Source organism: Scyliorhinus canicula, chromosome 13 (genome assembly GCF_902713615.1).
Source record: "Scyliorhinus canicula chromosome 13, sScyCan1.1, whole genome shotgun sequence".
Classification (NCBI taxonomy): domain Eukaryota; kingdom Metazoa; phylum Chordata; class Chondrichthyes; order Carcharhiniformes; family Scyliorhinidae; genus Scyliorhinus; species Scyliorhinus canicula.
The window spans coordinates 104,725,603-104,752,908 of NC_052158.1; the positions used below are offsets into that span (position 1 = coordinate 104,725,603).

General features: G+C 49.2%; 1 protein-coding gene across 1 annotated transcript in view; it reads right to left on the reverse strand.

Annotated features, from left to right (window-relative positions):
- LOC119976418 (spermatogenesis-associated protein 16-like) overlaps window positions 1-27,306 on the reverse strand; it is a 281,641-nt gene that overhangs the window by 173,228 nt on the left and 81,107 nt on the right. The window contains 2 exon segments of the mRNA XM_038816943.1: window positions 125-272; window positions 19,122-19,206. Coding sequence (XP_038672871.1) covers window positions 125-272; window positions 19,122-19,206 — 233 coding nt within the window.

A 27,306-nucleotide genomic window follows, 5' to 3' on the forward strand; every position in this document is an offset into this window, starting at 1 on the left:
GGGATCCCGCTTTTCTGGTTAGCGGTACAGGCTGCCAGAGCTGCCTGCCACTGCACTTAGTCTCAAAATGGGAGAATTCTGCCCATGTTAACAAATGGTACAATGAACAATATAATTTAATTACCTGCATATAAGTAATTGGCATAAGAAGGGTGCTTTTTCCTGAAAACCTCTTTTATTTTTTCTATTTGTGCAGCAGTTGGTTTCACTGCAAATGGCGTGTACATAACCGAAAATGTATCAGCTTGAGTGATGCCCTCTTCCAACATTGCCTAGTTTCATAAAAAAGCATGAATATATAAAGTACTAAACTTTTACAAAAGGAATTCATCATATAAAACAGGAATTACATTTCCATAACACTTCCCCATGCAGAGGCATTTCAGAACACTACAGCAGTGTTTTCCAAACTTTTCTGCCCGACCCAATTTTACCAACTGGCCATCCAATGGGACCCACGCCAGCCAAGCAAACTTTGCAACGCATTCTGGCTGACCATCATGACACACACCGGCTGAACTTCGTGATCCACGATGCCCGAACTTTGCAACGGACTTTTTGCTTACATATAACGCAACATGTGAGCCTGCTTGGTCCTCACGATCTCACTTACTTTGTCATTCAATGTTACATTTCTGGTAAGAGCTTCAGCTGATAATTTAAGTTCGCACTGCATCCTTTGAAAAAAATCCAGATGTTTGTCTTCGAACTCGCCATGTTTCGTCTTAAAATGCTTTTGAAGATTTAATCTTTCATTTACCAGTACTTCCTTGCACATAACGCACGTGGGCTTTGCATCCTCATTTGCATTGACACAATTAATAAAGCCATACCTCAAAAAATTATCTTTATACTGCTTTGTTTATAATTTCAGCTTCGCTTTAATGGGTTCATAAAGGCCCTGGGGATTACACCAGCACTACTTTGTCCTACCGTGGGCTTTCCTGAGAAGCTCTCTCCAGTAGACTCAGTTGTGAGATCATGGACTGTTTGTGTCTCTGGCATTTTCTTTCTTATTATAAACTGACCCATCTTCAGTTCTTATCACACTCCTGTTGCTTGCTTGCTGGCAGCTACAAAATGAAGTAATCTCTCCTCCATGATTTTGTGACCAAAAGACGGATCGTGCGCTGACGTTAGGAAGAGACAGTACTAGGACAGCGCGCTGAAATCAAGACGAGACAGTATTGGGATAGCGCGCCCGACGTCAGGAGGTGGCAGTCTGCCATGCTGAACACCGGGCCTGTGCACTGCCGGATCTGCCTGAGGGGCATGTGAACGGCATGCTTTTAAAAAAAAAAACAGCTCATGGCATCCCATGAGTTTAATTTGTGAAGACTGATATTTAGAATAATAATAATCTTTATTACAAGTAGGCTTACATTAACACTGCAATGAAATTACTGTGAAAATCTCCTAGTCACTGCACTCTGGCGCGTGTTCTGGTGCACTGAGGGAGAATTCAGAATGTCCAATTCACCTAAGAAGCACATCTTTCAGGGCTTGTGGGAGGAAACTGGAGCACCCAGAGGAAACCCATGCAGACACGGGGAGAACGTGCGGACTCCGCACAGGTGGTGACCCAAGCCGGGAGTCGAATACACTATTATAGTGACATGACTGCAGAGGTTTCAACCATTCAACAGATTTCACACGCTGGTGCTTAGGTTCCGTTTGCACTGCACTAGAGGAAAACCACACATAATTTATTTTCTGTGACTGATGCTGGTGCCTTCTTCTTGGATCTCAGTTTAAAAAACAAACAAATTACTGCAATCCCTGTTTATGTAGCTATTACATACTTCCTCCTCCCTGTGATGGTATTGAAGTAATTGTGGAAGCCAGTGAACTGGTGCTGACTGCCAGCAACATGACTCGCCATTCTCACCCCTCACACAAAATTCACTCGGCCGCTGATGCACGATCAATTGCACAGACTTAGTTGGGTACAATTGAGGCTTTATTGCTCTAAGGTGTGTGGCCTCCCACAGCAGCTGCCGAAATGGCTGCCGCATGGAGGACACACATATTTATACTCCGCCTACTGGGCAGAGCCAGCAGGCAGGGACTACCAACATACCTATAGTACAGGTATGTACAGGTCCTACCACACATCCTCTAATAGAGGTGCAACAGTGGTTTACCACAGCCGCTCTTGGTGTCCTTCACAGGGCCTGAACTCTAACAGTCCATGACTGAAAGTACCACCCCCGCCTCCTCCTCTTGGTCAGCGGTACAATTAGATGCTGGGTGTGACGTTAGGAAAGCAAATCATCCACTGGATAATCTGAGTGCCAATCAGATGGAGCAAGACAAAATGCTATGGCTACTGGCAGATGCGGGTGGCATTCTCAACCTAAAAACCGATCGTGGCTGTTGGGCACCTCTCCCGCAATTAAAAGCACCACAACGCATCGCTCTGCGATCCTCCTGACCCCTGCCCGCAGCCCACCTGTGGGTCGCGCCACTGGGTTTGAAAAACCCAGCTGTACAGAACAGTTGAGAAAGATTGGATATTGAATAGTTAAATTCAAGTGGAAGGAAAAAGGATAATGGGGAGAAAAAACACACAGAGTGGGTGTTATATGGGTTTACGTGGGTAGAAGCAAAATTCTGAAAACAAAACAGTGGGAGTATAGTGGCTGAAGGAGCACTGCTGATGTTAGATCACAGGAACCACAGCAATTAATAGGCCAGTAACAGAAAAAAACAGAAGGTTCATATAATGGGAAGAAATCAATGATGTCGGGCAAGAATCAAATCAAATTATTTGAGAAGATTGCCTATTTAGCTAATTGAGAATGGGATGATGAGGCCTTGGGAGAGAATTCAAATCATGATATTTTGAATGAATTGCAGTTAGTGAAGGGTAAATGCAAAAGGAGCTTGAGGGAGGACAATGTACAACTGTCAGAAGGGAGGGGGGGGGGGGGGGGGGGAGGGGGATAGGAGGGATTAGGTTGGTTTTATTTTCAGGGGGGAATTGGAGTGGGACCCTGGGTGGGAGCCATCTCACCAGCAGGAAAGGGAAGAAGTCGATAATGAACAGGAGTGGAGTGGAGGGAAATGCTGCGACCCACTGGGGGTCTAACTATAGAAAATAGGTCTATTTGTTTGTTTGGTTAGTGGAAGGATGGGGTGAGATCCCAAGTTGCGAGACTGGGTGGAGGGAGGGGAGAATTAACAGTGACCAAATGACAGGCCAAAGTAGACATTGGGCCAATTCAAACTGATTCAGGAAGGCTAGTGATGGGAGACGAGGAAATGGCTGGAGAACTTAATAAGTACTTTGCGTCTGTCTTCACAGTGGAAGACATGAGTAATATCCCAAAAATTATAGAGGGTCAGGGGGCTGAGTTGAGTATGGTTGCCATTACAAAAGAGATGGTGCTAAAAAAGCTAAAAGGTCTTAAAATTGACAAATCTCCTGGCCCCGATGGGCTACACCCTAGAGTTCTGAGAGAGGTGGCTGAAGAAATAGCGGAAGCGTTGGTTGAGATCTTTCAAAAATCACTGGAGTCAGGGAAAGTCCCGGACGATTGGAAGATCGCTGTTGTAACCCCCTTGTTCAAGAAAGGATCAAGACAAAAGATGGAAAATTATAGGCCAATTAGCCTAACCTCGGTTGTTGGTAAAATTCTAGAATCGATCGTTAAGGATGAGATTTCTAAATTCTTGGAAGAGCAGGGTCGGATTAGAACAAGTCAACATGGATTTAGTAAGGGGAGGTTGTGCCTGACGAACCTGTTAGAATTCTTTGAGGAGGTGACAAGTAGGTTAGACCAGGGAAACCCAGTGGACGTGGTCTATCTGGATTTCCAAAAGGCCTTTGATAAGGTGCCACACAGGAGGCTGCTGAGTAAGGTGAGGGCCCATGGTGTTCGAGGTGAGCTACTGGCATGGGTTGAGGATTGGCTGTCTGACCGAAGGCAGAGAGTTGGGATAAAAGGTTCTTTTTCGGAATGGCAGCCGGTGACCAGCGGTGTCCCACAGGGTTCAGTGTTGGGGCCGCAGCTGTTCACCATATATATTAATGATCTGGATGAAGGGACTGGGGGCATTCTAGCGAAGTTTGCCGATGATACGAAGTTAGGTGGTCAGGCAGGTAGTGCTGAGGAAGTGGGGAGGCTGCAGAAGGATCTAGACAGTTTGGGAGAGTGGTGCAGGAAATGGCTGATGCAATTCAACGTGAGAAAATGTGAGGTCTTGCACTTTGGAAAAAAGAATCCAAGCATAGACTACTTTCTAAACGGTGAGAAAATTCATAATGCCAAAGTACAAAGGGATCTGGGAGTGCTAGTCGAGGATTCCCTAAAGGTAAACATGCAGGTTGAATCTGTGATTAAGAAAGCGAATGCAATGTTGTCATTTATCTCAAGAGGGTTGGAATATAAAAGCAGCGATGTGCTACTGAGCCTTTATAAGGCTCTGGTTAGGCCCCATTTGGAGTACTGTGTCCAGTTTTGGGCCCCACATCTCAGGAAGGACATACTGGCACTGGAGCGTGTCCAGCGGAGATTCACACGGATGATCCCTGGAATGGCGGGTCTAACATATGATGAACGGCTGAGGATCCTGGGATTGTATTCATTGGAGTTTAGAAGGTTAAGGGGAGATCTAATAGAAACTTACAAGATAATACATGGCTTAGAAAGGGTGGATGCAAAGAAACTGTTTCCGTTAGGCGAGGAGACGAGGACCCGTGGGCACAGCCTTAGAATTAGAGGGGGTAAATTCAGAACAGAAATGCGGAGACATTTCTTCAGCCAGAGAGTGGTGGGCCTGTGGAATTCATTGCCGCAGAGTGCAGTGGAGGCCGGGACGCTAAATGGCTTCAAGGCAGAGATAGATAAATTCTTGATGTCGCGAGGAATTAAGGGCTACGGGGAGAATGCTGGTAGGTGGAGTTGAAATGCCCATCAGCCATGATTGAATGGCGGAGTGGACTCGATGGGCCGAATGGCCTTACTTCCACTCCTATGTCTTATGGTCTTATGGTCTTATGGACCAGGGATTCACTTTGCCTCACTCTTGAGGTGGGGCTGTAGCTATCTTAAGTCTGGGAGCCTGGAATTTATGTATGAAGATTCCACCAAAGTGTAGATGGCCAACCCGAGGAGGAGGGGTGGGAGACTCCTGACAAGGTGTGGGGCCTACGGGAGCCTGTGAAGAGGGCAGGGATTTTCGCTCACTTAAAGGGTTTGGAGGCCAACATGGTGTTTCTACAAGAAACTCACCTGCAGGTGCAAGAACCAGGATGTGGAAAGCCTAGGTGAGCCAGGTTTTCCACTCAGAATTTTACAGTAGGGCTTGGGGCAGGGTGCCTATTCTGGTTAGCAAAGGGTCAGTTTTCAGGCAGGGATGGTTCTAGCCAATCAGGTTCCCAGTAGAAGGCTATAAGAAGTTTGTGGATCAGCTGATGTGAGGGATGTTCAATGATTCACTGGCACGGAGTTTCTCCGGGAACCACTGCAGCAGGTGTCTCTCTCCCTCCTCCTGTAGAAGGATAAGGATTCATGGAGTGTAGGTCATAGTGCCCAATTTTGCTGCTCAACATAGATGCAACGGACTTGGCTAAGGTCTTAGTGTCGAGGTTGGAGCCCTATCTCCCGGCGGTAGTGAGGGAGGATCAAATGGGTTTTGTGAAGGGCAGGAAATTGTCATCCAATGTGAGGCAGCTCCTTAATGTAGTTCTCACCCCGGTGGGACCAGAACTTAAGATAACAGTCTCACTGGATTGATTTATTGTCACATGCACCGAAGTACAGTGAAAAGTATTTTTCTGCGGCCAAGTGAACGTGCACAGTACGTACATAGTAGACAAAAAGAATAATCAACAGAGTACATTGACAAATAGTGATTGGTTACAGTGCAGAACAAGGGCCAAATAAAGCAAATACATGAGCAAGAGCAGCATAGGGGGTCATGAATAGTGCTCTTACAGGGAACAGATCAGTCCGAGGAAGAGTCGTTGAGGAGTCCAGTAGCTGTGGGGAAGAAGCTGTTCCTATGTCTGGATGTGCAGGTCTTAAGACTTCGGTATCTTCTGCCTGATGGAAGAGTCTGGAAGAGGGCAAAGCCTGGGTGTGAGGGGTCTCTGACAATGCTGTCTGCCTTCCTGAGGCAGCAGGAGGTGTAGACAGAATCAATGTTAGGGTGGCAAGCTTTTGTGATGCATTGGTCTGAGTTCACCACACTCTGCAGTTTCTTGCGATCTTGGGCCCAGCAGTTGCCATACCAAGCTGTGATGCAGCCAGATAGGATGTTCTCTATGACGCACCTGTAGATGTTTGTGAGAGTCGATGCAGACATGCCTTCCGCAGGAAGTAGAGACGTTGTTGGGCTTTCTTAACTATTGCATCAACTCTTAATAGAGTTGATTGGAGCAATCTTTTTGCAGTGCCAGAGAGGATTGGGCTAGGTCCTGGGTTTATTTTGTGGGTGCGGCTGTTGTACAAAGCCCTGTCTGCCAGCGTACATAATAACACAAGTTTGTTTTGGCTGCAAAGGAGGACGAGGCAGGGTGTCCGATGTCTCTTCTCCTGTTATCGTTAACAATAGTGCTATTGGCTATTGCACTGAGGGCCTCGGATAAATGGAGAGGAATTGTGAGAGGTGGCTTAGAGCAGCGTTCTTCAAAGACGGGGCTGCAACCCACGGGTGGGTCGCAGGCGGGTGTCGGGAGGGTTGCGGAGCCGTTGTCCGTGACGCTCCTGATCGTGCAAATCCCCGCGCAGCAGCAAGGGGCCGCGAACCTGTTGAAAAAAAAAGTTGGCCGCATTGCGCATGCACGCACGATGACCGTCATCATGCGTGCATGTGCATGCGGCCGATATTTTTTTACATATTTGCAGAATGTGCATGCGCGCCGATAATCGGGCACGCATGCGCAGTGCAGCCGCTATTTTTTAAAAACCGTTGCAACTTTTTGTTTTACAAGTTCTGCAGTGGTTTTTATTCATTTATTTTATTCATTTAAAAAATTTTTTCCATTTATTTTATTCATTTTATTTTTTTTACACGTTCAGGGGGGCTTTATTCATTTTTTACATTTATTTTATTCATTTATTTTACAAGTTCGGGGGGGGGGGGTTTATTTGATAAAAATTTACAGGAAATATATGCAGAACTTTGGACAGATGGAGACTCCATGCTTTCCGACACCGGAAGGCTTCACCTTCATCCAACAGGTTCCATTGGAGGAGCGTTTACGAGGGCCAAAGGGACCCAAAACCATTTCCTCCATTTTTGTCAGCAGCAAACAAGGTAAGAGAAAATGGTGGGTCGCACAGGTCGGTCGGCGTGGGTCGCAAAGGTCGGCCAGGTTGGGTCCCGAAGGTTGGCCGGTTGGTAAAAATGGGTCCCCGGAAAAAAAGTTTGAAGAACACTGGCTTAGAGCACGGGGTGTTCCTCGATGCAGATGATCTTCTTTTGTACGCAAGGGTTCCGGGATCAGTCATGGGGGACAATACAGAAGGTTCGGCTCCTTCTCGTGGTGCAAGTTAAATTTCAGAAAAGCAAGTATTTTGTAATTGGCCCTTCATATCAGGAGCTGAGCTGAGCGGGAGAAAACCAGAGATCAGCCTGGGAAGGTAAGCGATATAAAAACTTATAGCGTTTAGCGGGGGGTCTGCGGCCTTCACATCGGGAGCTGAGTGGGAGAAAACCGGAGAGCAGTTAGGGAAGGTAAGTGATACTCTGAAAGTTGCAATTGGGGGGAAAAACCTGAAAAGTGACATCACAGGAGAACTGTGAGTTGATTGGATAATAGGGAATCTGTGCTAAATTTTAAAATTCATTTTAAATTATTGATTTAAATTGCTTTCAGGTTGAGGTAGTAAGGAGAGATATAAAAAAAAGTGAATTAAAAAAAAACAAATGAAAAATTAATTAAACAAAATAAGGATGGAGAGCCAGGTGATGTGTTGTTCCTGCATGATGTGGGAGCTGGTGAACCCCATACTGGTTCCCAGTGACCATATCTGTAGTAAGTGCTGGTTGCTCGAGGAACTTCGGTTCAAGGTTGATGAGCTGGAATCTGAGCTTCGGCACTGCGACTCATCAGGAAGGGGACGAAGTACCTGGATACTGTTTCAGGAGGCAGTCCTTTGTTTAATTGCTGCTTTAGTCCTCAATAATCATCACAATTTGTCTCTGTACTTTGAAGTTCCCTCTTGCACCTCATAGTAATTACCATGTGACTTACCAACATTTAAGTGTATTTTTTAATATAGTCCTTCAACTAACTACTTTGAATTCAGCCAGTAGTAAGGAACAGGAGGGTGTGGCTGCGAGTGAGACAGGTAGAGGGATCCAGGAAGTAGGGTTGCAGAAGCCTCAGCCCTTGACCTCGTCCAACAGGTTTGAGATTCTTGCTCCCTGTCTGGACAGGAATGGGGACTGCAGGGAGGATGAGAAAACTGACCACAGCACCGTGGTACAGGGAGCCATCCAAGTTGGGGGAGAGAAAAGAAATATAGTCGTAATTCAGGATAGTATAATTAGGGGCATCCCCAAGGTTCTCTATGACCAGGATCAAGAGACCCAAATGTTGTGTTGCCTGGTTCAAGATATCTCATCTGGGCTGCAGAGGAATTTGAACTGGGAGGGTAAAGGTCCACATAGATACCAATAACACAGGTAGAATGAGAATAGAGGTTCTGCGAAAGGAATATGAGCAGCTAGGGGTTAAATGTGGGAGAAATGGGTTTGAACTCATGGGACATTGACACCAGTACTGGGAAGGGGGGTGTTGCTCCGATGGGACGGTCTTCACCTGAGCCAACATGGAACTAGAGTCCTGGAGAATTGCATAACTAGGGCAGTAGATACAGCGTTGAACTAAATAGTTGTAGGGAGAGTTCAGTTGTATGGAAAATTAGAAAACCAAAGTTAAAGCAGAAGGTGAGAGTGCAGGTTAATAATGAGGACTTTAAATGAATTAAAGGGGACGAGGGCTCAGGAGAAGTCAGTAAAGTTTCCAGAACACATAATAGAACAGAAAGTATAGAAAACGGCAGGAATTTAACTTCAGGCACAGCAAAAAAGGGGACAACTATGAGAAGAAGGACGGTCAATGCAGGACTGAGGGCATTGTCTCTAAATGCGTGCATTATACAAAACAAGGTAAATGAGTTTGTCACGCACATTAAAATTGGCAGGTATGATGTTGTCGGCATCACAGAGACATTTGTTAGTAAGAAATGAACTTAAATCGATTGTAAGAAGCAATATAGGGTCGGAAGGCATTAAATCTGTGTGGCTAGGTTGAGGAATCGCAAAGGAAAAAAGACCCTGATGGGAGTAATGTACAGGTCCCCTAGCAGTAGACAAGATGTGGGGCAGAAAATAAATCAGGAGCTAGAAAAGGAATACAAGAAAGCCAATATTACAATAATCATGGGGCCCTTAAATATGCATGTGGACTGAGAAAATCAGGTTGGAAGTGGATCCCAAGAAAAGGAATTTGTGGAATGTCTACGAGATGGGTTTTTGGAGCAGTTTGTGGTGGAGCCTACAAGGGACCAAACAATTCTGGATTTGGTGATGTGGAATGAGGCAGACTTGATTAGGGAACGTAAGGTGAAGGAACCCTTAGGGGGCAGTGACCACAATGTGTTAGAATTCACCCTGCAGTTTGAGGAGAAGCTGGAATCAGATGTTAAAAGTTTTACAATTGAATAAAGGTAACTACAAAGACATGAGGGAGAAGCTGGCCAGAGTTGATTGGAAGGGGAGGCTAGCAGGGAAGATAGTTGAATAGCAATGGCAGGAGTTTTGGAGGTTTATTTGGGAGTCACAACATAAATTCAACCCAAGGAGGAGGAAACATGCTAAGAGGAGGACAAGGCAACCATTGGATGTCAAGGGCAGTGTAAAAGCAAAGGAAAAGCATATAATATGACGAGGATTAGTGGGAAGCCAGAGTATTTGGAAGCCTTTGAAAGCAAGCAGAGGACAAGTAAAAGAAGCAATATGAGGGGACAAGATTAAAAATGAGTGTAAGCTAGCTACTAATATAAAAGAAGATTGCAAGACTTTATTTTCGATATAGAAGAGATAAGAGAGAGGCAAGAATGGACTTTGGACCACTGGAAAATGAGGCTGAAGAAGAAGTAATAGGGGAAAAAAGGCAGAGGAACGGAATAGGTACTTTGTATCAGTCTTCACAGTAGAAGACAGCCTGAGGCTGGAGAAGTAGTAATAGAGAAAAAAATGGCAGAGGAATGGACGAGGTAATTTGCATCAGTCTTCACACTGGAAGACACCAGTGGCGTAACAGAACTTCAACAGAATCAGGGGACAGAGGTGAATGCCATGGCCATCACTAAGAAGATGCTGGGGAAACTGAAAGGTCTGAAGGTGAATAAATCACCCGAACAGGATGGACTACACCGCAGGGTTCTGAAGGTGATAGCTGATGAGGTTGTGGAGGCATTGATGGTGATCTTTAAGGAATCACTGGAGGTAGGGAGGGTCCCAGAGGATAGGAAAATGGCAAATGTAACACCCCTATTTAAGAAGGGAGGTAGGCAGAAGACAAAAGATCATAGGCCAGTTAGCCTGATTTCAGTTGTTTAGAGTATTATTAATAATTCATCAGAAGGACAAAGGGATTCCTAAGAACTAGGAGTTCTATTTCAAGATTCTCTTAAGGTTAACATGCAGGTTCAGTCGGCAGTTAGGAAGGTAAATGCAGTGTTAGCATGCATGTCAAGATAGTTAGAATACAAGAGCAGGGATATACTATTGATGTTGTATAAGGCTCTGATCAGACCCCATTTGGAATATATATATAATCTCTACAGTGCAGAAAGAGGCCATTCCGCCCATCAAGTCTACATCGACCCTTGGAAAGAATACCCTACCTAGGCCCACGCCCTGACCCTATCCCCATTCCCACAACCTATCTCCATGACCCAGTAACCCCACCTAACCTTTTGGACACCATGGGGCAATTTAGCATGGGCAATCCATGTAACATGCACATCTTTGGACTGTGGGAGGAAACTGGAGCACCCAGAGGAAACCCACACAGCTATGGGGAGAAAGTGCAAACTTCGCAAGACAGTCACCCGAATATGGAGTCGGGGTCGTGCAGAGGGTCCTGCTTGGAGGCGCTGCCGACGGCGTGTCTGCCATTCGCACCGGCAAAATATTCTTCAAATACCAGTGATTGTCTCCACTTTGATTCTGAATTCCAGTCTTTGGAGCAGTCATTAACTTTTGCCTCCATTTATGCCCTTTCTTTTAATTTAGTACTCTCCCTAACTTCCTTGGTTTTTCCCTCTCTTATAATCTTTCCTCCTTACTGGGATATATGTTTGATGACAGTCATCAATTACCTCCTTAAATCTCTCTTTCCTTCCAATCTTCCGCCCAGTCCACCTTAGCTAACTTTATCCTCATTTAATTGTAATTCCGTTTTTTTCAAGTGAAACCCAGTTTTTTCCAATCCAAGTTTTTCACTTTCAAACTGAATATTAAATTCTATCATATTGTAATCACTACTTTCTAGGGAATAGTTTACTCGGAGGTTGTTCATTCAACCTGCCTCATTACCCATTACCAGATCCAAGATAGCCTGTTCCCTGGTTGGCTCCATGACATATTGCTCTCGGAAACTATTCCTAATGCACTCTATGAAGTTGTTGGCATGGCTACTGTGGTGAATGTAACATGGTAATTCACACTGTATCTTTGTAAGCGCAGTAGCGTTACCCGACCACTAGGGGGAGTAGCTCTGGGAATGCTCAGGAGCTTGTACAGGGCTCCACCCTTGACTCCGCCCATGGCTCCTCCCCCTTGTGCTGCTGTATAAATACCCTTGTCCAGAGTCAGCCTGCAGTTCACTGAGAGTTCATCAACGGGTAACAGGCTGGCTCTGTAATAAGTAGATTAAAGCCTATATTCATATCGGAAACACGTGTGGTGTATTGATGGTTCCATCAATTTAATCTACTTAAGAAGTCAAGATCGATCATGGAATCAGCCCTCAAGCCTGGACGCCTGGAACTCGACCCGCAAGATGCAGAGGCTAAATAAATCTTCTCCCACTGGCTGCGGTGCTTTAAGGCCTACCTGGCAGAAGCGAGCTCAGCCGAAACGACAGAGGAACAGAAGTTAAGTCTACTGCACGAGAGGGTGTGCCATAGAATCTCTACGCAACTAAACTTGGCCGGTTCATATACCGCAGCACTAGCGGTACTCGATAAGATATATGTAAGGTCCATTAACGAAGTTTACGCACGCCATGTGTTCACGACTCGCCGCCAGCGGCCTACAGAATCACTCGCCGAATTTTTAAGGGAACTCAATAATTTGTCAAATGACTGTAATTATCAAGCAGTTACCGCGGCTGAACACAGAGAACTTGCTGTACGCGATGTTTTTGTAGCGGGCCTCAGGTCTAATTATGTGCGCCAACGACTGCTGGAAAAGGGTGCCCAAGACTTAGAAACAACTGTGGAAGCTGTGACCATGATGGAGGTCTCCTTCCGCACCTGTAACTCATTCCCCGCGGACCCCGCGACCCAATCATGGGCCTCTGACCAGCGACTCCCCCAGGCCTGTGCTATGCGGCCGCCCAGCCACCATGCTGCCCCAGCCAGCCACTATGCTGCTCCAGTCAGCCACTATACTGCTCCAGCCTGCCATTTCTGCGGCCAGAATCAGCACCCGCGGCAGCACTGCCCGGCCCGCAATGTGACCTGCAGCAGCTGCGGGCGGAAAGGCCACTACGCAAGAGTGTGCCTCGCTAAAAGGGCCCCAGCTTCCAACTCCCCAGCAGCACAAAGTAATCGCTCCCCACACCCGCGGGCCCGAAACGCTGCGGCGTATGCCCCGACTCCGCCCCCTCCCGCCACGTGCGATCCATGGGGGCCGCCATCTTGGCAAACCTCCACCACACGGCCGGCCACGTGCGACTCATGGGGGCCGCCAACTTGGACGCCATCTTCCTCGCCGCCCGCCACGTGCGATCCATGGGCCCAACCTCCATCTCCACGCTCGGACAACTCATCGGAAGAGTACGACTATGAACTCAGAGGGCAGTCATCACGGGGCTACTCCAGCACAGCTGATCGAGCCTGCGACTACCCGCAACTGAGCGCAGTCACTCTGGACTAATCACGCCCGAAGCATCTGCGAAATACGATGGCAGAGGTCCAAATCAACGGGTACAAAACGCCATGCCTCTTCGACTCCGGGAGCACTGAGAGCTTCATACATCCATACCTGGTAAGACGCTGTTCGCTCCCCGTTTTCCCCGTGCGGCAAACTATCTCGCTCGCTTCAGGCTCCCATTCGGTCCAGATCCAGGGAAGCACGTCGCGACACTCAAAATCCGAGGCGCTAGCTACTCAAAATTCAAACTCTACGTTTTGCCCGACCTCTGCGCGCCACTCTTATTAGGCCTAGACTTTCAATGTAACCTTAAGAGCCTCACCCTCAGCTTCGGCGGTCCCCTGCCCCCACTCACTATCTGCAGCCTCGCTAGGCTGCGAATCCCCCCCTCCTCTCTTCGCCAATCTCACAAAGGACTGTAAACCCATAGCCACTCGTAGCAGGCGGTACAGCCTGCAGGATAGGGTATTTATCAGAACAGAGGTACGAAGGCTTCTCAGTGAGGGGATTATAGAGGCCAGCAATAGTCCCTGGAGAGCTCAGGTGGTGGTCGTTAAGACCGGGGAAAAATTCCGCATGGTTGTCGACTATAGTCAGACCATAAATAGATTTGCGCTCCTCGACGCGTATCCCCTTCCCAGGATTGCAGACATGGTAAACCAGATCGCCCAGTACCGGCTCTTTTCCACGGTGGATCTGAAGTCTGCATACCACCAGCTCCCAATCCGCCCGGAGGACCGCCACTACACGGCATTCGAGGCCGATGGCCACCTCTTCCATTTCCTCCGGGTCCCTTTCGGCGTCACTAATGAGGTCTCGGTGTTCCAACGAGCAATGGACCGAATGGTGGACCAGTACGGGCTGCGGGCCACGTTTCCATACTTGGACAATGTCACCATCTGCGGCTATGACCAGCAGGACCATGACGCCAACCTCCACCGTTTTCGCCAGACGGCACAGAAACTGAATCTCACATATAACAAGGAGAAATGCGTTTTCCGCACAACCAGACTAGCCATAGAATCATAGAATTAGAATCATAGAATTTTCAGTGCAGAAGGAGACCATTCAGCCCATCGAGTCTGCACCGGCTCTTGGAAAGAGCACCCTACCCAAGGTCAACAACTCCACCCTATCCTCATAACCCAGTAACCCCACCCAATACTAAGGGTAATTCTGGACACTAAGGGCAATTTATCATGGCCAATCCACCTAACCTGCACATCTTTGGACTGTGGGAGGAAACCGGAGCACCTGGAGGAAACTCACGCACACACGGGATTGGATGTGCAGACTCCGCACAGACAGTGACCCAAGCCAGAATCGAACCTGGGACCCTGGAGCTGTGAAGCGATTGTGCTATCCACAATGCTACCGTGCTGCCCAAATGAAAATCGCTTATTGTCACAAGTAGGCTACAAATCAAGTTACTGTGAAAAGCCCCTAGTTGCCACATTCCAGCACCTGTTCGGAGAGGCTGGTACGGGTATTGAACCATGCTGCTGGCCTGCCTTGGTCTGCCTTCAAAGCTAGTGATTTAACCCTGTGCTAAACCATCCTCGGCTATGTCGTGGAAAACGGAGTCCTGGGCCCAGACCCGGACCGTATGCGCCTCCTCTTAGAACTCCCCCCTCCCCCATTACCCCAAGGCCCTCAAACGGTGATTGGGCTTCTTCTCCTACTTCGCCCAGTGGGTCCCTCAATATACGGACAAAGCCCGCCCACTCTTTCGGGCCACACGATTCCCCCTGTCAGCCGAGGCATGCCAGGCCTTCGACGCATCAAGGAGGACATCGCCAAAGCGGTCATGCGGGCGGTGGATGAATCCACTCCATTCCAGGTTGAGAGCGACGCCTCAGAGGTAGCTCTAGCAGCCACACTAAATCAGGCAAGGAGATCAGTCCCATTTTTCTCCCGTACCCTCTCTGCGACAGAACCCCGACACTCCTCAGTCGAGAAAGAAGCACAAGCCATTGTGGAGGCTATTCGTTACTGGAGGCATTACCTCGCAGGTAGGAGGTTCACCCTCATCACCGACCAAAGATCAGTTGCCTTCATGTTTGACAACTCGCAAAGGGGTAAAATTAAAAACGACAAAATTCTGAGGTGGAGGATCGAACTCGCCACCTACAATTACGATATTAAGTATCGACCCGGGAAGCTCAACGAGCCTCCGGATGCCCTATCCCGCGGGACATGCGCCAGCGCGCATATTGACCAATTGAAAGTCATCCACAATGACCTCTGCCACCTGGGGGTCACCCGGCTCGCCCACTACATCAGAGCCCGAAACCTGCCTTTCTCCAATGAGGAGGTAAAAGCGGTCACCAGGGACTGCCCGATCTGTGCGGAGTGCAAACAGCACTTCTATAGACCAGACAGGGCCCATCTGGTCAAGGCTTCTAGGCCCTTTGAACGCCTCGCGATTTATTTCAAAGGGCCACTCCCCTCAACTAACAAGAACGTTTACTTTCTAAACGTCGTAGATGAGTTCTCCCGTTTCCCATTTGCTATCCCGTGCCCCGACATGACCTCCCACACAGTCATTATGGCCCTGCATAGCACCTTCACCCTGTTTGGTTTCCCCAGCTACGTACACAGCAACCGGGGTTCGTCCTTCATGAGCGACGAGCTGCGTCAGTACCTGCTCGACAAGGGCATTGCCTTGAGCAGGACTACCAGCTACAACCCCAGGGGGAACGGGCAGGTGGAGAGGGAGAACGCGACGGTCTGGAAGATCGTCCTACTGACCCTCCGGTCTAGAAAGCTCCAAGTCTCCCAGTGACAGGAAGTCCTCCCAGACGTGCTCCACGCTATTAGGTCCCTTTTGTGCACAACGACCAATCAGACCCCTCACGAGAGGCTCTTCATTGTTTCCAGGGGCACTACCACGGGGGTCTCACTTCCGGCATGGCTGAGGACACCAGGCCCCGTACTTCTGAGGAAACACGTCAGGGCACACAAAACCAACCCCCTTGTTGAAAAGGTGCGCCTGCTCCACTCCAACCCCCAGTATGCATTCGTCGAGTTCCCTGACGGCCATCAGGACACTGTATCCCTCCGGGATCTGGCACCCGCCGGATCCAGCGCCCCCTCTACCCCCACAGAAGGTCCTCTCACCCTACACCCCATGCTGCCGCCCCCTCGCGCTCCCGAGTCCACGAGCTCACCCCACCAGTTCCGCGCACCCACGCCGGCCAGCCCCTAGCGCCCCCAGTCGAACCAGGAGAGTATGAAGCTCGGATACAACCCTCCCTGGAGTCCGCCATCGTACCCCAGCACACAACACCCATCCAGCCATCGCAAGAGGCTGCAACCCCGGTGCTCCGCAGATCACAGCGGACAGTTCGACCACCGGACAGACTGACTTTGTAAACCACCACCACCGCCGGACTTTATTTTTGTGAAGGGGGTGAATGTAACATGGTAATTCACACTGTATCTTTGTAAGCGCAGTAGCGTTACCCGACCACTAGGGGGAGCTCTGGGAATGCTCAGGAGCTTGTACAGGGCTCCACCCTTGGCTCCGCCCATGACTCCTCCCCCTTGTGCTGCTGTATAAATACCCTTGTCCAGAGTCAGCTTGCAGTTCACAGAGTTCATCAACGGGTAACAGGCTGGCTCTGTTGTAAGTAGATTAAAGCCTATATTCATATCGGAAACACGTGTCTGGTGAATTGATGGTTCCATCAGCTACCCGTACCAATTTGATTAACCCAATCAACATGAAGATTTAAGTAATCCATAATTATTGCTCTCTTCTTTTTACATGCTCCGATTATATGTTGACTTGTACCCTTTCCTACATTGTGGCTACTTTTTGGGGGTTTATACTATTTCTACTGATGTCTTCTTTCTCTTCCTTTTGTTAACCTCCACCCAAATGAACTTTACGTTGAGATCTCCTTGCAACTATATCTCCGTAATGGCTATGATCTATATTTGCGCTGTCAGTTCATCTACCGTATTCCAAATGCTTCCTGCATTAAGATACAATGCCATTATGCGTGCATTTTTGACATTTTAAATCATCCTACCTTTTCTTTGTACTGTAGCCCTAGCTGCCTCTCGCCTTGATTAGCCTGTCTACCGTTTTTGCCCTTTACTGTTATTTCTTTTATTACTGTCCTTGTTTCTCTTTCGCTTGTCACCCTGCTTAGGTTCCCATCCCCCTGCCATTTAGTTTCAACCCTCCTCAACCACACTAGCAAACACTCAGCCTCGGGCATCACTCCTGATCCTACCTGTGTGTAACCCGTACAGATTATACTGATCCTACGTCACTCAAAACTGGCCCAATGCCCCAGGAATCTGAAACCCTCCCCCTTGCACCATCTTTCCAGTCATGTATTCATTCGGTATACCCTGTTATTTCTACTCTGACTAGCATATGGCATTTGTAGTAATCCTGAGATCACCCTCTTTGAGGTCCGACTTTTCAATTTACCTCCCAACTCTCTATAATCTGCTTTTAGGACTCATCCCTTTTTTTACCTATGCCATTTGTACTGGTATGTACCATGACTGCTGGTTGTTCACTTTCCCCTTCCAGAATGTCCTGTGGCCACTCTGAGACATCCTTGACCCCAGCACCAGGGGGGCAACATTCCGTCCTAGAGATTTATTTGTGGTCATAGAAACGCCCATCTGTTTCCCTTACAACTAAATCCCCAACAACTACTGCATTCCCTCACATTTTACTCCTCTCCTGTGCAGCAGAGCCAACCGTGGTACAAGGAAATTGGCTGTTCCTATTTTCCCCTCAGAGGCTATTTCACTCAACAGTATCCAAAGCGGTATATCTGTTTTGCAGAGGAATTTCTGCACTGTCTGCCTAGTCCTCTTGCTCCGCCTGGTGGTCACCGATTCCCTTCCTGCCTGTGGACTCTTAGCCTGGGGGGTGACCACCTCTCTATAAGTGCTATCCACAATACTCTCCATCTTGCAGATACTCCACAATGTCCCCAGCTGATGCTCCAACTCTGAAACCTGGATTTCCAGGAGTTGCAGCTGGAGACACTTTGTGCACACATGCTGGCCCTGGGCACTGGAAATGTTCCCAGCTTCCCACATAGAGCACGAGGAGCACACCAGGAGTTGGAGATCTCCTGCCACGACTTATCACGTTCAAGTAAACCTTTGGAAGATGCTTAATATCAGATTGTATCCAGTTTCCCAGGACTCTTCTTCCTTATTGCTATTACCAATATTGCCCGTACCAACTGTAAACCACAAAAGACCTCACAGACTATAAGTGATAACGATAGTAAATGCATATCTAAATTTAGCCTCTACTTACCAATCAGCTCTCTCCCCTGTAGCCTCTACTATTGCAGCAGGGCAAGACTATACTCTGAAGATTTAAAAGGTTAGAAAGCAAGGAGAGAAAATTGCAACTTTTTCCATTGCACCAAATATCCGCTACCCACACTCACCTATGACTGTGTCTCACTCAGAAAGTATTCCCTCTCATTGCACGTGCACACCTCGAACTGGAGACACCCTCGGAGACACAACGCTAGTGCAGTCTTCGCTGCTGGACATTCCTTCTTCGGGGGGAGGGGGGGGGGGGGGAGATAGTACCTTTAGTTGCAATGATCTCCCCGTGCAGTGGACAGCAGTTTCAATTGGCTGCTTATCTTCACTCAGCAGCCAGCTGATTTTGCCTCTGGGTATCTTTCCGAGTGGCAGGAATCCCAGCTATTTTCCTCCTCCACCTCCACCACCCCAGAGAAGGGAAAATTCATTCCACAGAAGACTCTACTCCCTACCAATGTGCTTCCATTGTTCCATTCCCTCTCACACTCTCTAACCCGTGCTGTAATGCTTCAATGTTATTTTATATAAAATAAGTCTTAGACATGTCAATATTTTTTGATATATTATTCCATGAATACTTTCTATACTGTGGCTCACAAATGTACTTCGTAACAATTTATCAGTCTTGTATTTTTATAATAATTCAAGTAATTCCTCTTCCATTTATCAGTCCTCACCTGCCAATAAAGCTTGACGTGCTTGCTGATGTTCTGTTCCTTTGCTCCATGCAGCCAATAAATGTAGTCAGCAATCATAGCGCTTCTAATGATTAAAATAGAATGAACAAACAAAATAATGCTATACATAGTACTCAAACCTGCAAGACTACAAACTTTCTACTGCTGTTCTTGGGTACTGTGTTTTTGCAAGAGTGTTTAAGTTTTACTTGCTGTATATATATTTATTCTAAGTGGACAGGTTCCCAAAATTTCATGGGCTGGATTCTCCGCCCCGCTGCGCCAAATTTCAGGTTCACCCCACCGGCAGAAGGTTCCGTAACGCCGGCAGGTCATGGGGTTTCCCATTGTGGGACAGCCCCACACTGTCAGGAAATCCCCGGGCTGCCGGCAAAATGGAGCATCCCGCCGGCGGCGTATCCAGCCCCATATTTCTTTGTCAATATTAGCAATTGTGCACATATCATAATTTATGAAATTTTCAAACTATCAAAATAATGATTAGCCAATAAAATTGCTTTACTATTGGGTCACTTGTTAATGCTAAATAGGGTTGGTACACATTCTCTGCCAAAAATGAATACCATCTGCAGAAAGCTTTGAGCTTATAAATTCCAGTTAGCACCAATGTAAGATGTATTTAGCTGCTGTGCAGAGATTTTCGCAGGATAATGAAGACAAGGGGCGCGATTTAATCACCATTTAATGATCCCGGTGTGCCATGAAATCATGGGGGAGGTCGAAATCAGAATCTACGCCGGACGCTAATCGGTTTGCAATCTCTTTTTTTTACATTTAGAGCAGCCAATTATTTGTATTTTACAATTAAGGGAAATTTAGTGTGGCCAATCCACCTAACCAGCACATCTTTGGGTTGTGGGCGTGAAACCCACGCAGACATGGGGAGAATGTGAAAACTCCTCAGCGCCGCAGTCCCAGTGCTAACCACTGTGCCACATCCCGCCCTCTTCAGTTTGCAATCTAACCAGCCGGCTCCCATTGGTGGGTTCTGGATTTGGCCCAGATATGGCAACACACCAATTAAGAGCAATCTCATTAACGAGACAGAAGCCCAATCTAGCAGCCTGCTGGGAACTAACTGGCTTCCCAGCAAGAGGTCACATGGGCTTGTTTAGCATTCTTATTTAAAAATGGGAAGCTAGCGCAATGGCTGCTGAGGGGAGCTGAGGAGGTGAGTAACTATTTCCAATCCCAGCATGCAACTCAGGGGCACTGGAGTTGCTGCCTCAGTGCTAGGGTGGGTAATAGGCCTGGATAGAGGCTTTGCACCATAGGCCGGGGTCACCGCTGAGCTGGAGGCCGTGAGGGGCTCTGTGTCTGCGGGGCCTACAGGCGATCCTCCAATATTGTGCATACCCATAACTGGTGCAACAACAGCTGCAGCCTGTCTGCCCTACCAAACACATCCAGGCCAGAGCCCTGTTTGTGGTTAGATGCTGAATGTCACTTTAACTCCCTTTGGCTGTGAGCAGCCTCTGGCAGAACAGCTGAATAAATTGGCATTGTTATTTGTTAGAGTATTCCACGGCTGCAGGTTGTGTTTGCTGCTTGCTCCTGCTGGTGGCTGCAAATCCCTGGAGGCTGCTGTTTCCTTCCTTTTCTGGAGCAGGAAAGAAGGACGAGTTTTTCGAAGATACCTGGGTCCTGGAACATCAGGCTCAGGGGGATGCACGAGTCCTGAAAGCAATCCGGTTTGAAGCAAGAAGATGCTACGTGACCTGGTGCCTGACATTGATCCAAATGGGTTACCTGATGACGCCGTTGAAGAAATGCTTTTGTAGACTATTGATACTTTTGTAGCTGGAGTGGTATGTGATGCATGTAATTGGCACATCACCGCAGGTTAAATACGTTGACAGTCAAGGATGTTCAACAGCACCTTGAGCGCTTATAGAATATGTGGATGCCAGATATGGTTCCGGTGAGATTAGGCTGCATGAGAGGGCCTGCACAGTTGTAGCTCCTGGATGGAGAATGGCACTGGTACGTAGAACAGGTAATACGTTGATGGACAGATCATTTCTACGACACGCGGCACATAGGCCTCTCTGCCCCCACTCCCGGCCACCACGAGCGACCCGCGGACCTCTTTGCCCCTGCCTCTAGCCACCACAAGTGACCCACGGGCGACGCCATTTTGGGTCCCGGACGATATGTGGGGGTCCCGGGCGTCGCCATCTTGGGGCCCCGACCCCACGTGCGGGCCACGGGTGCAGCCATTTTGGACCAACACAGAGGACCCCACCAGCGACTACTCCGCAAGCGAAGACGACCCAGACCTCCTGCCACGATTCGCTGCAGTGATTCTCGACCAGTTGCGACCACGCACGCTCTCCACGGCGACGACACAGATCCTTCTCAATGGACACGAAATGAGCTGCCTACTAGACTCTGGGAGCAGAGAGAGTTTTGTCCACCCCGATATGGTAAGACGCTGCGCGCTCCCCGTTCACCCGGTCAAGCATAAGATAGCTCTAGCCTCAGGTTCGCACTCCGTCCACATCACCGGGTGCTGCATAGCGGACCTCACGGTCCAGGGGAGGGTTTAAAGAAAATTACAAACTCCTCGTCCTCCCCTGCCTCTGTGCACCGGCACTCTTAGGACTGGATTTCCAGTGCAACCTGCAGAGCTTGACCTTTAAATTCGGCGGCCCTATTCCCCCCCTTACTGTCTGCAGCCTCGCCCTCCCTCAAAGTGGACTCCCCTCCTTGTTTGCGAAACTCACCCCGGATTGCAAACCCGTCGCCACTAGGAGCAGACGATACAGTGCCCAGGACCGGACCTTCATCAGGTCCGAGGTCCAGAGGCTACTAAAGGAAGGAGTCATCGAGGCCAGCAACTGTCCCTGGTGAGCCCAAGTGCTGGTAGTTCGGACTGGAGAGAAAAACCGAATGGTCATTGACTACAGTCAGACCATCAACAGGTTTATGCAGCTGGACGCGTACCCTCTCCCTCGTATTTCCGACCTGGTTAACAGGATCGTGAAGTACAAAGTCTTCTCCACGGTGGACCTTAAGTCCGCCTATCACCAGCCTCCCATCCGCGCGAGTGACCGCAAGTACACCGCGTTCGAGGCAGATGGGCGCCTCTATCACTTTCTAAGGGTTCCATTCGGTGGCACAAATGGGGTCTCGGTCTTCCAACGGGAGATGGACCGAATGGTTGACCAATACGGTTTACGGGCGACCTTCCCGTATCTTGATAACGTCACCATCTGCAGCCACAACCAGCAGGACCATGACATCAACCTCCAAAAATTCCTCCGTACCGCAAAACTCCTTAACCTCACATATAATAAGGATAAGTGCGTGTTTCGCACCGACCATCTAGCCATCCTCGGCTACGTAGTGCGTAACGAAGTGATAGGCCCCGATCCCGAATGCATGCGTCCTCTGATGGAACTCCCTCTCCCCAACTCCCTCAAATCCCTCAAACGCTGTCTGGGCTTCTTCTCTTATTACGCCCAGTGGGTCCCGAACTACCCCGACAAAGCCCGCCCCCTCATCCAATCCAAATCTTTTCCACTGTCGATGGAAGCCCGCCAGGCCTTCAGCTGCATCAAAGCGGATATCGTAAAGGCCACGATGCGTGCTATCGACGAGTCCCTCCCATTCCAGGTCGAGAGCGACGCGTCCGATGTAGCTCTGGCGGCCACCCTCAACCAAGCGGGCATACCCGTGGCCTTCTTCTCCCGGACCCTTCACGCTTCCGAACTCCGCCACTCCTCGGTGGAAAAGGAGGCACAGGCCATAGTTGAAGCTGTGCGATACTGGAGGCACTATCTGACCGGCAGGAGGTTCACCCTCCTCACAGAACAGCGGTCAGTGGCCTTCATGTTTGACAACGCACAGAGGGGCAAGGTCAAGAACGACAAGATCTTGCGATGGTGGATCGAGTTGTCCACGTACAACTATGATATCTTGTATCGTCCTGCGAAGCTCAACGAGCCTCCTGATGCCCTGTCCTGCGGTACCTGCGCCAGCGCGCAGATTGACCGCATCCGTAACCTCCACGCGGACCTCTGCCACCCAGGGGTAGCCCGCTTCTATCACTTTATCAAGACCCGCAACCTGCTCTACTCCATTGAGGAGGTCAGGACCGTGACCAGGGACTGCCACATTTGCGCAGAGTGCAAACCACACTTCTACCACCCCGAGCAAGCGCATCCGGTAAAGGCATCCCGCCCTTTTGAACGTCTTAGTATGGACTTCAAGGGTCCCCTCCCCTCCAAAAACCGCAACACCTACTTCTTAAGTGTGATTGACGAGTACTCCTGCTTCCCTTTCGCCATTCCCTGCCCCGACATGACCACGACAACCGTCATCAAGGCCCTCCTCTCCATTTTCTCCCTGTTCGGTTACCCTGCGTACATCCACAGCGACCGGGGGTCCTCCTTTATGAGCGTCGAACTGCGTCAATTCCTGCTCAGCAGGGGCATCGCCTCTAGCAGGAAAACCAGTTATAACCCTCGGGGTAACGGGCAGGTCGAGCGGGAGAATGGCACAGTCTGGAAGACCGTCCTGCTGGCCCTACGGTTCAGAGATCTCCCTATCTCCCATTGGCAAGAGGTCATCCCCGACGCCCTCCATTCAATCCGGTCTCTCCTCTGCACTGCCACAAACCAAACGCCTCATGAACGTCTTCTTGTTTTCCCTAGGAAGCCGTCCTCAGGATCCCTACTCCCGACTTGGCTGGCCACCCCCGGGCCCATCTTGCTCCGGGAGCACGTGCGAGTGCACAAGTCCGACCCGTTGGTGGAACGAGTCCAGTCACTCCACGCTAACCCGCAGTACGTGTATGTGGAGTATCCTGACGGTCGGCAGGACACGGTCTCCCTTCGAGACCTGGCACCCGCCGGCGTGCGGCCTCAACCCCCCACCTCAACACCCTCCTCCCAGTCCCAACCCCCCCCCCCCCCCCCGGCGTCCCCACAACCCAGCGCACAGGAACCCCCTCCCCCGGGCAGAGCTTCACTAGCACCAACCAGGGGTATGGGCACAGGATCATGACCGCCGCTCCCGGAGTCAAGGACGGCCACCGGCCCGACGTCACCGGCACCGCTGCGACGGTCTAGCAGAACATCGAGGGTGCCCGACAGACTGATTGCGTTGATCTGATGTCCCACAGGACTTTTATCGGACTCCTCGTGTCATTCAGAGTTCCAATGTACAAGTTGCACATTTTTTTTCTTCGTTTTTCTATTTGTGTACGGTTCATTGCTGTTAATTGTATCTGCACAGTCGTCGCAAGCCAGTGGGCAGCCACCATTTACCTCGGTACACCTCGTTCGCTCTAGTCATACCACTTCTTACTCTTTCCGCCCCCCCCCCCCCCCTCGGCTTCTTTCTCCACAAGGGGTGAATGTAGTGGTATTATTGGTGCAGAGCACTCGCTGCCCATTGGCTCAGGTCGGTCATGTGCCTCTCTGCTGATTGGTTGAGGCTAGTCATGTGACTGCTCACCCATTGGCCGAGAGGCAAGTAGTCCCGCCTATGAGGCGGGGTATAAGAACCCATAGGACCCGGCAATCGGCCTTTCTTTGTAAGTCGACGGCCGGGCACACAACTAGTTGATTAAAGCCTGATATCTGGAACTTCTTCACGACTCGAGTCCAATTGATAGTAAATCACAGTGTTAATGTAAGCCTACTTGTAACAATAAAGATTATTATATTATTATAGACCCAAAAGGGAACGATGGCGGACGGTAGATGGGAATGGAGGCGTAAGCCCTCGGGAAGGCTGATAATGTGGAACATGAGAGGGCTCAATAGACCAGTCAAAATATCTTGGATCTTTATGCACCTGAGGAGCTTGAAAGCAGAGGTAGTCTTTTTGCAGGAGACGCACCTTTGCGTGAAGGACCGGGTTAGGCTAAGAAAGGGGTGGATGGGTCAGATTTTCCACTCGTGGTTTGATTCAAAGTCGTGGAGAGTGGCAATTTTGATGAGTAAAAAAACAGCATTTGTAAGCGCGAAGGAAATGAGGGATCCAGGTAGGAGCTATGTGATTAGAACATAGAACATAGAACAGTACAGCACAGAACAGGCCCTTCGGCCCTCGATGTTGTGCCGAGCAATGATCACCCTACTTAACCCACGTAACCGGTATACCCGTAACCCAACAATCCCCCCATTAACCTTACACTACGGGCAATTTAGCATGGCCAATCCACCTAACCCGCACATCTTTGGACTGTGGGAGGAAACCGGAGCACCCGGAGGAAACCCACGCGCACACGGGGTGGACGTGCAGACTCCGCACAGACAGTGACCCAGCCGGGAATCGAACCTGGGACCCTGGAGCTGTGAAGCATTGATGCTAACCACCATGCTACCGTGAGGCCCCATTGTTGTGATTGTGAGCAGGGTATTAGTAGGGATGCCGGTGGTGTTGGTGAATGTGTACGCACTGAATTGGGATGATGTAGGTTTTATGAGAGGGTTGCTGCTGCAATCCCGCACTTGGCCACTCACCAGTTGATTATGGGAGGAGATTTTAATTGTGTCCTGGAGCCGAAATGAAATGAAAATCACTTATTGTCACAAGTAGGCTTCAAATGAAGTTACTATGAAAAGCCCCGAGTCGCCACATTCCGGCGCCTGTTTGGGGTGGCTGGTATGGGAATTGAACCGTGCTGCTGGCCTGCCTTGGTGAGGGTAGATAGATTGAGCCCCAGGTCAATGGGTAGGATACGAATGACAAAGGAGCTGTGTGGGTTTATGGGGAAAATGGGTATGATGGACCCGTGGCGCTTCAAGAATCCAGGGGGATGGGAGTCTTCCTTTTTTTCACAAGTTTACAGGGTATATTCCAGAATTGACTCTTTTGAGGTGAGCCGGGTGATTTTGGTTGACGTGGAGAGGGCAGAGTATGCAGGGATAGTAATGTCGGACCATGCAACCCATTGGCTGGAGATTCGACTTAGATCGGAACAGGAGCAGAGGATGGAGTGGAGGCTCGATTCGGGGTCATTGGCAGATTTCAGAGGGTTTTGTGACAAAGTGCAGGCTGCGATTAAAGATTATGTAAAATTGAACGAAAACGGGACGGTGTCAGTGGCCACTTTTTGGGAAGCGCTAAAAGCAGTGGTCCAAGGGAAGATTATCTCGTTCAAGGCTCATGCGGATAGGAAAAGGAGGAAGGAATATGAACAGCTAATGAATGAGATAGTGGACATAGATTGGGAGTACTCAAGGGTGCCCACCACGGAGGGATTTGCGAGGATGAAAAAAATTACAGGGACAATTTGATAGGGTGGTAACGGGGAGGGCAGTAGGACAGTTGCGTAGGGCAAGTGGGGTACAGTATAAATACGGAGAGAAGGCACGTCAAATGTTAGCGCATCAGCTGCGGAGGCAGGCCGCGTCCAGGGAAATTTTGAAGATATGGACTGGGGCGGGGGTGTGGTGTCAGAGCCTGGGAAGCCTTTAGGGATTATTATAAGGAGCTGCACAGGGCGGACCCAGGGGGTGGGGTGAAGAGGGGGACATGAGATGGTTCTTCGATGAACTGGAGTTTCCACAGTTGGAGGAAGAGAAGAGGTAGGTGCTAGAGGAGTCCCTGGGTCTGAGGGAAATATTTGACAGTATAACGGGTATTAAGTCGGGGAAGGCCCCGGGGCCTGATGGCTACCTGGCAGAATTTTATAAGGAGTTTTCAATAATCTCTTGGGGCCGTTTAATGAGGTGTTGGAGAAGCAGGAGCTGGTGGAGACAACGATACAGGCACCTATCATGTTAATACCAAAAAAGAGGAAGACCTGGTAGAATGTGGGTCGTATACGCCCACTGTTAAATACTGACGTGAAAGTTGCTGGCGGGAAGGATGGAAGGTTGTGTCCTAGGGGTGGTTACGGAGGGCAAAACAGGCTTCATAAATGACAGGCAGATTGCTAGTAATATAAGGAGGCTGTTAAATGTGATTATGACCCCGTTGGGAGCTCAGGTACCAGAGGTAGTGGTGCCCATGGATGCGGACAAGGCATTCGACCAGATAGAGTGGCGGTACTTGTTTGATGCCCTGGGAAGGTTTGGGTTTGGGCCGGCGTTTGTGGCCTGTTAAATGTGGCACTAATGGGCAAGTGTGCGGACCAATGGCATGGATTCATGGAATTACACAGGAGAACAAGGCATGAGTGCCCGCTGTCACCACTGCTGTTTGC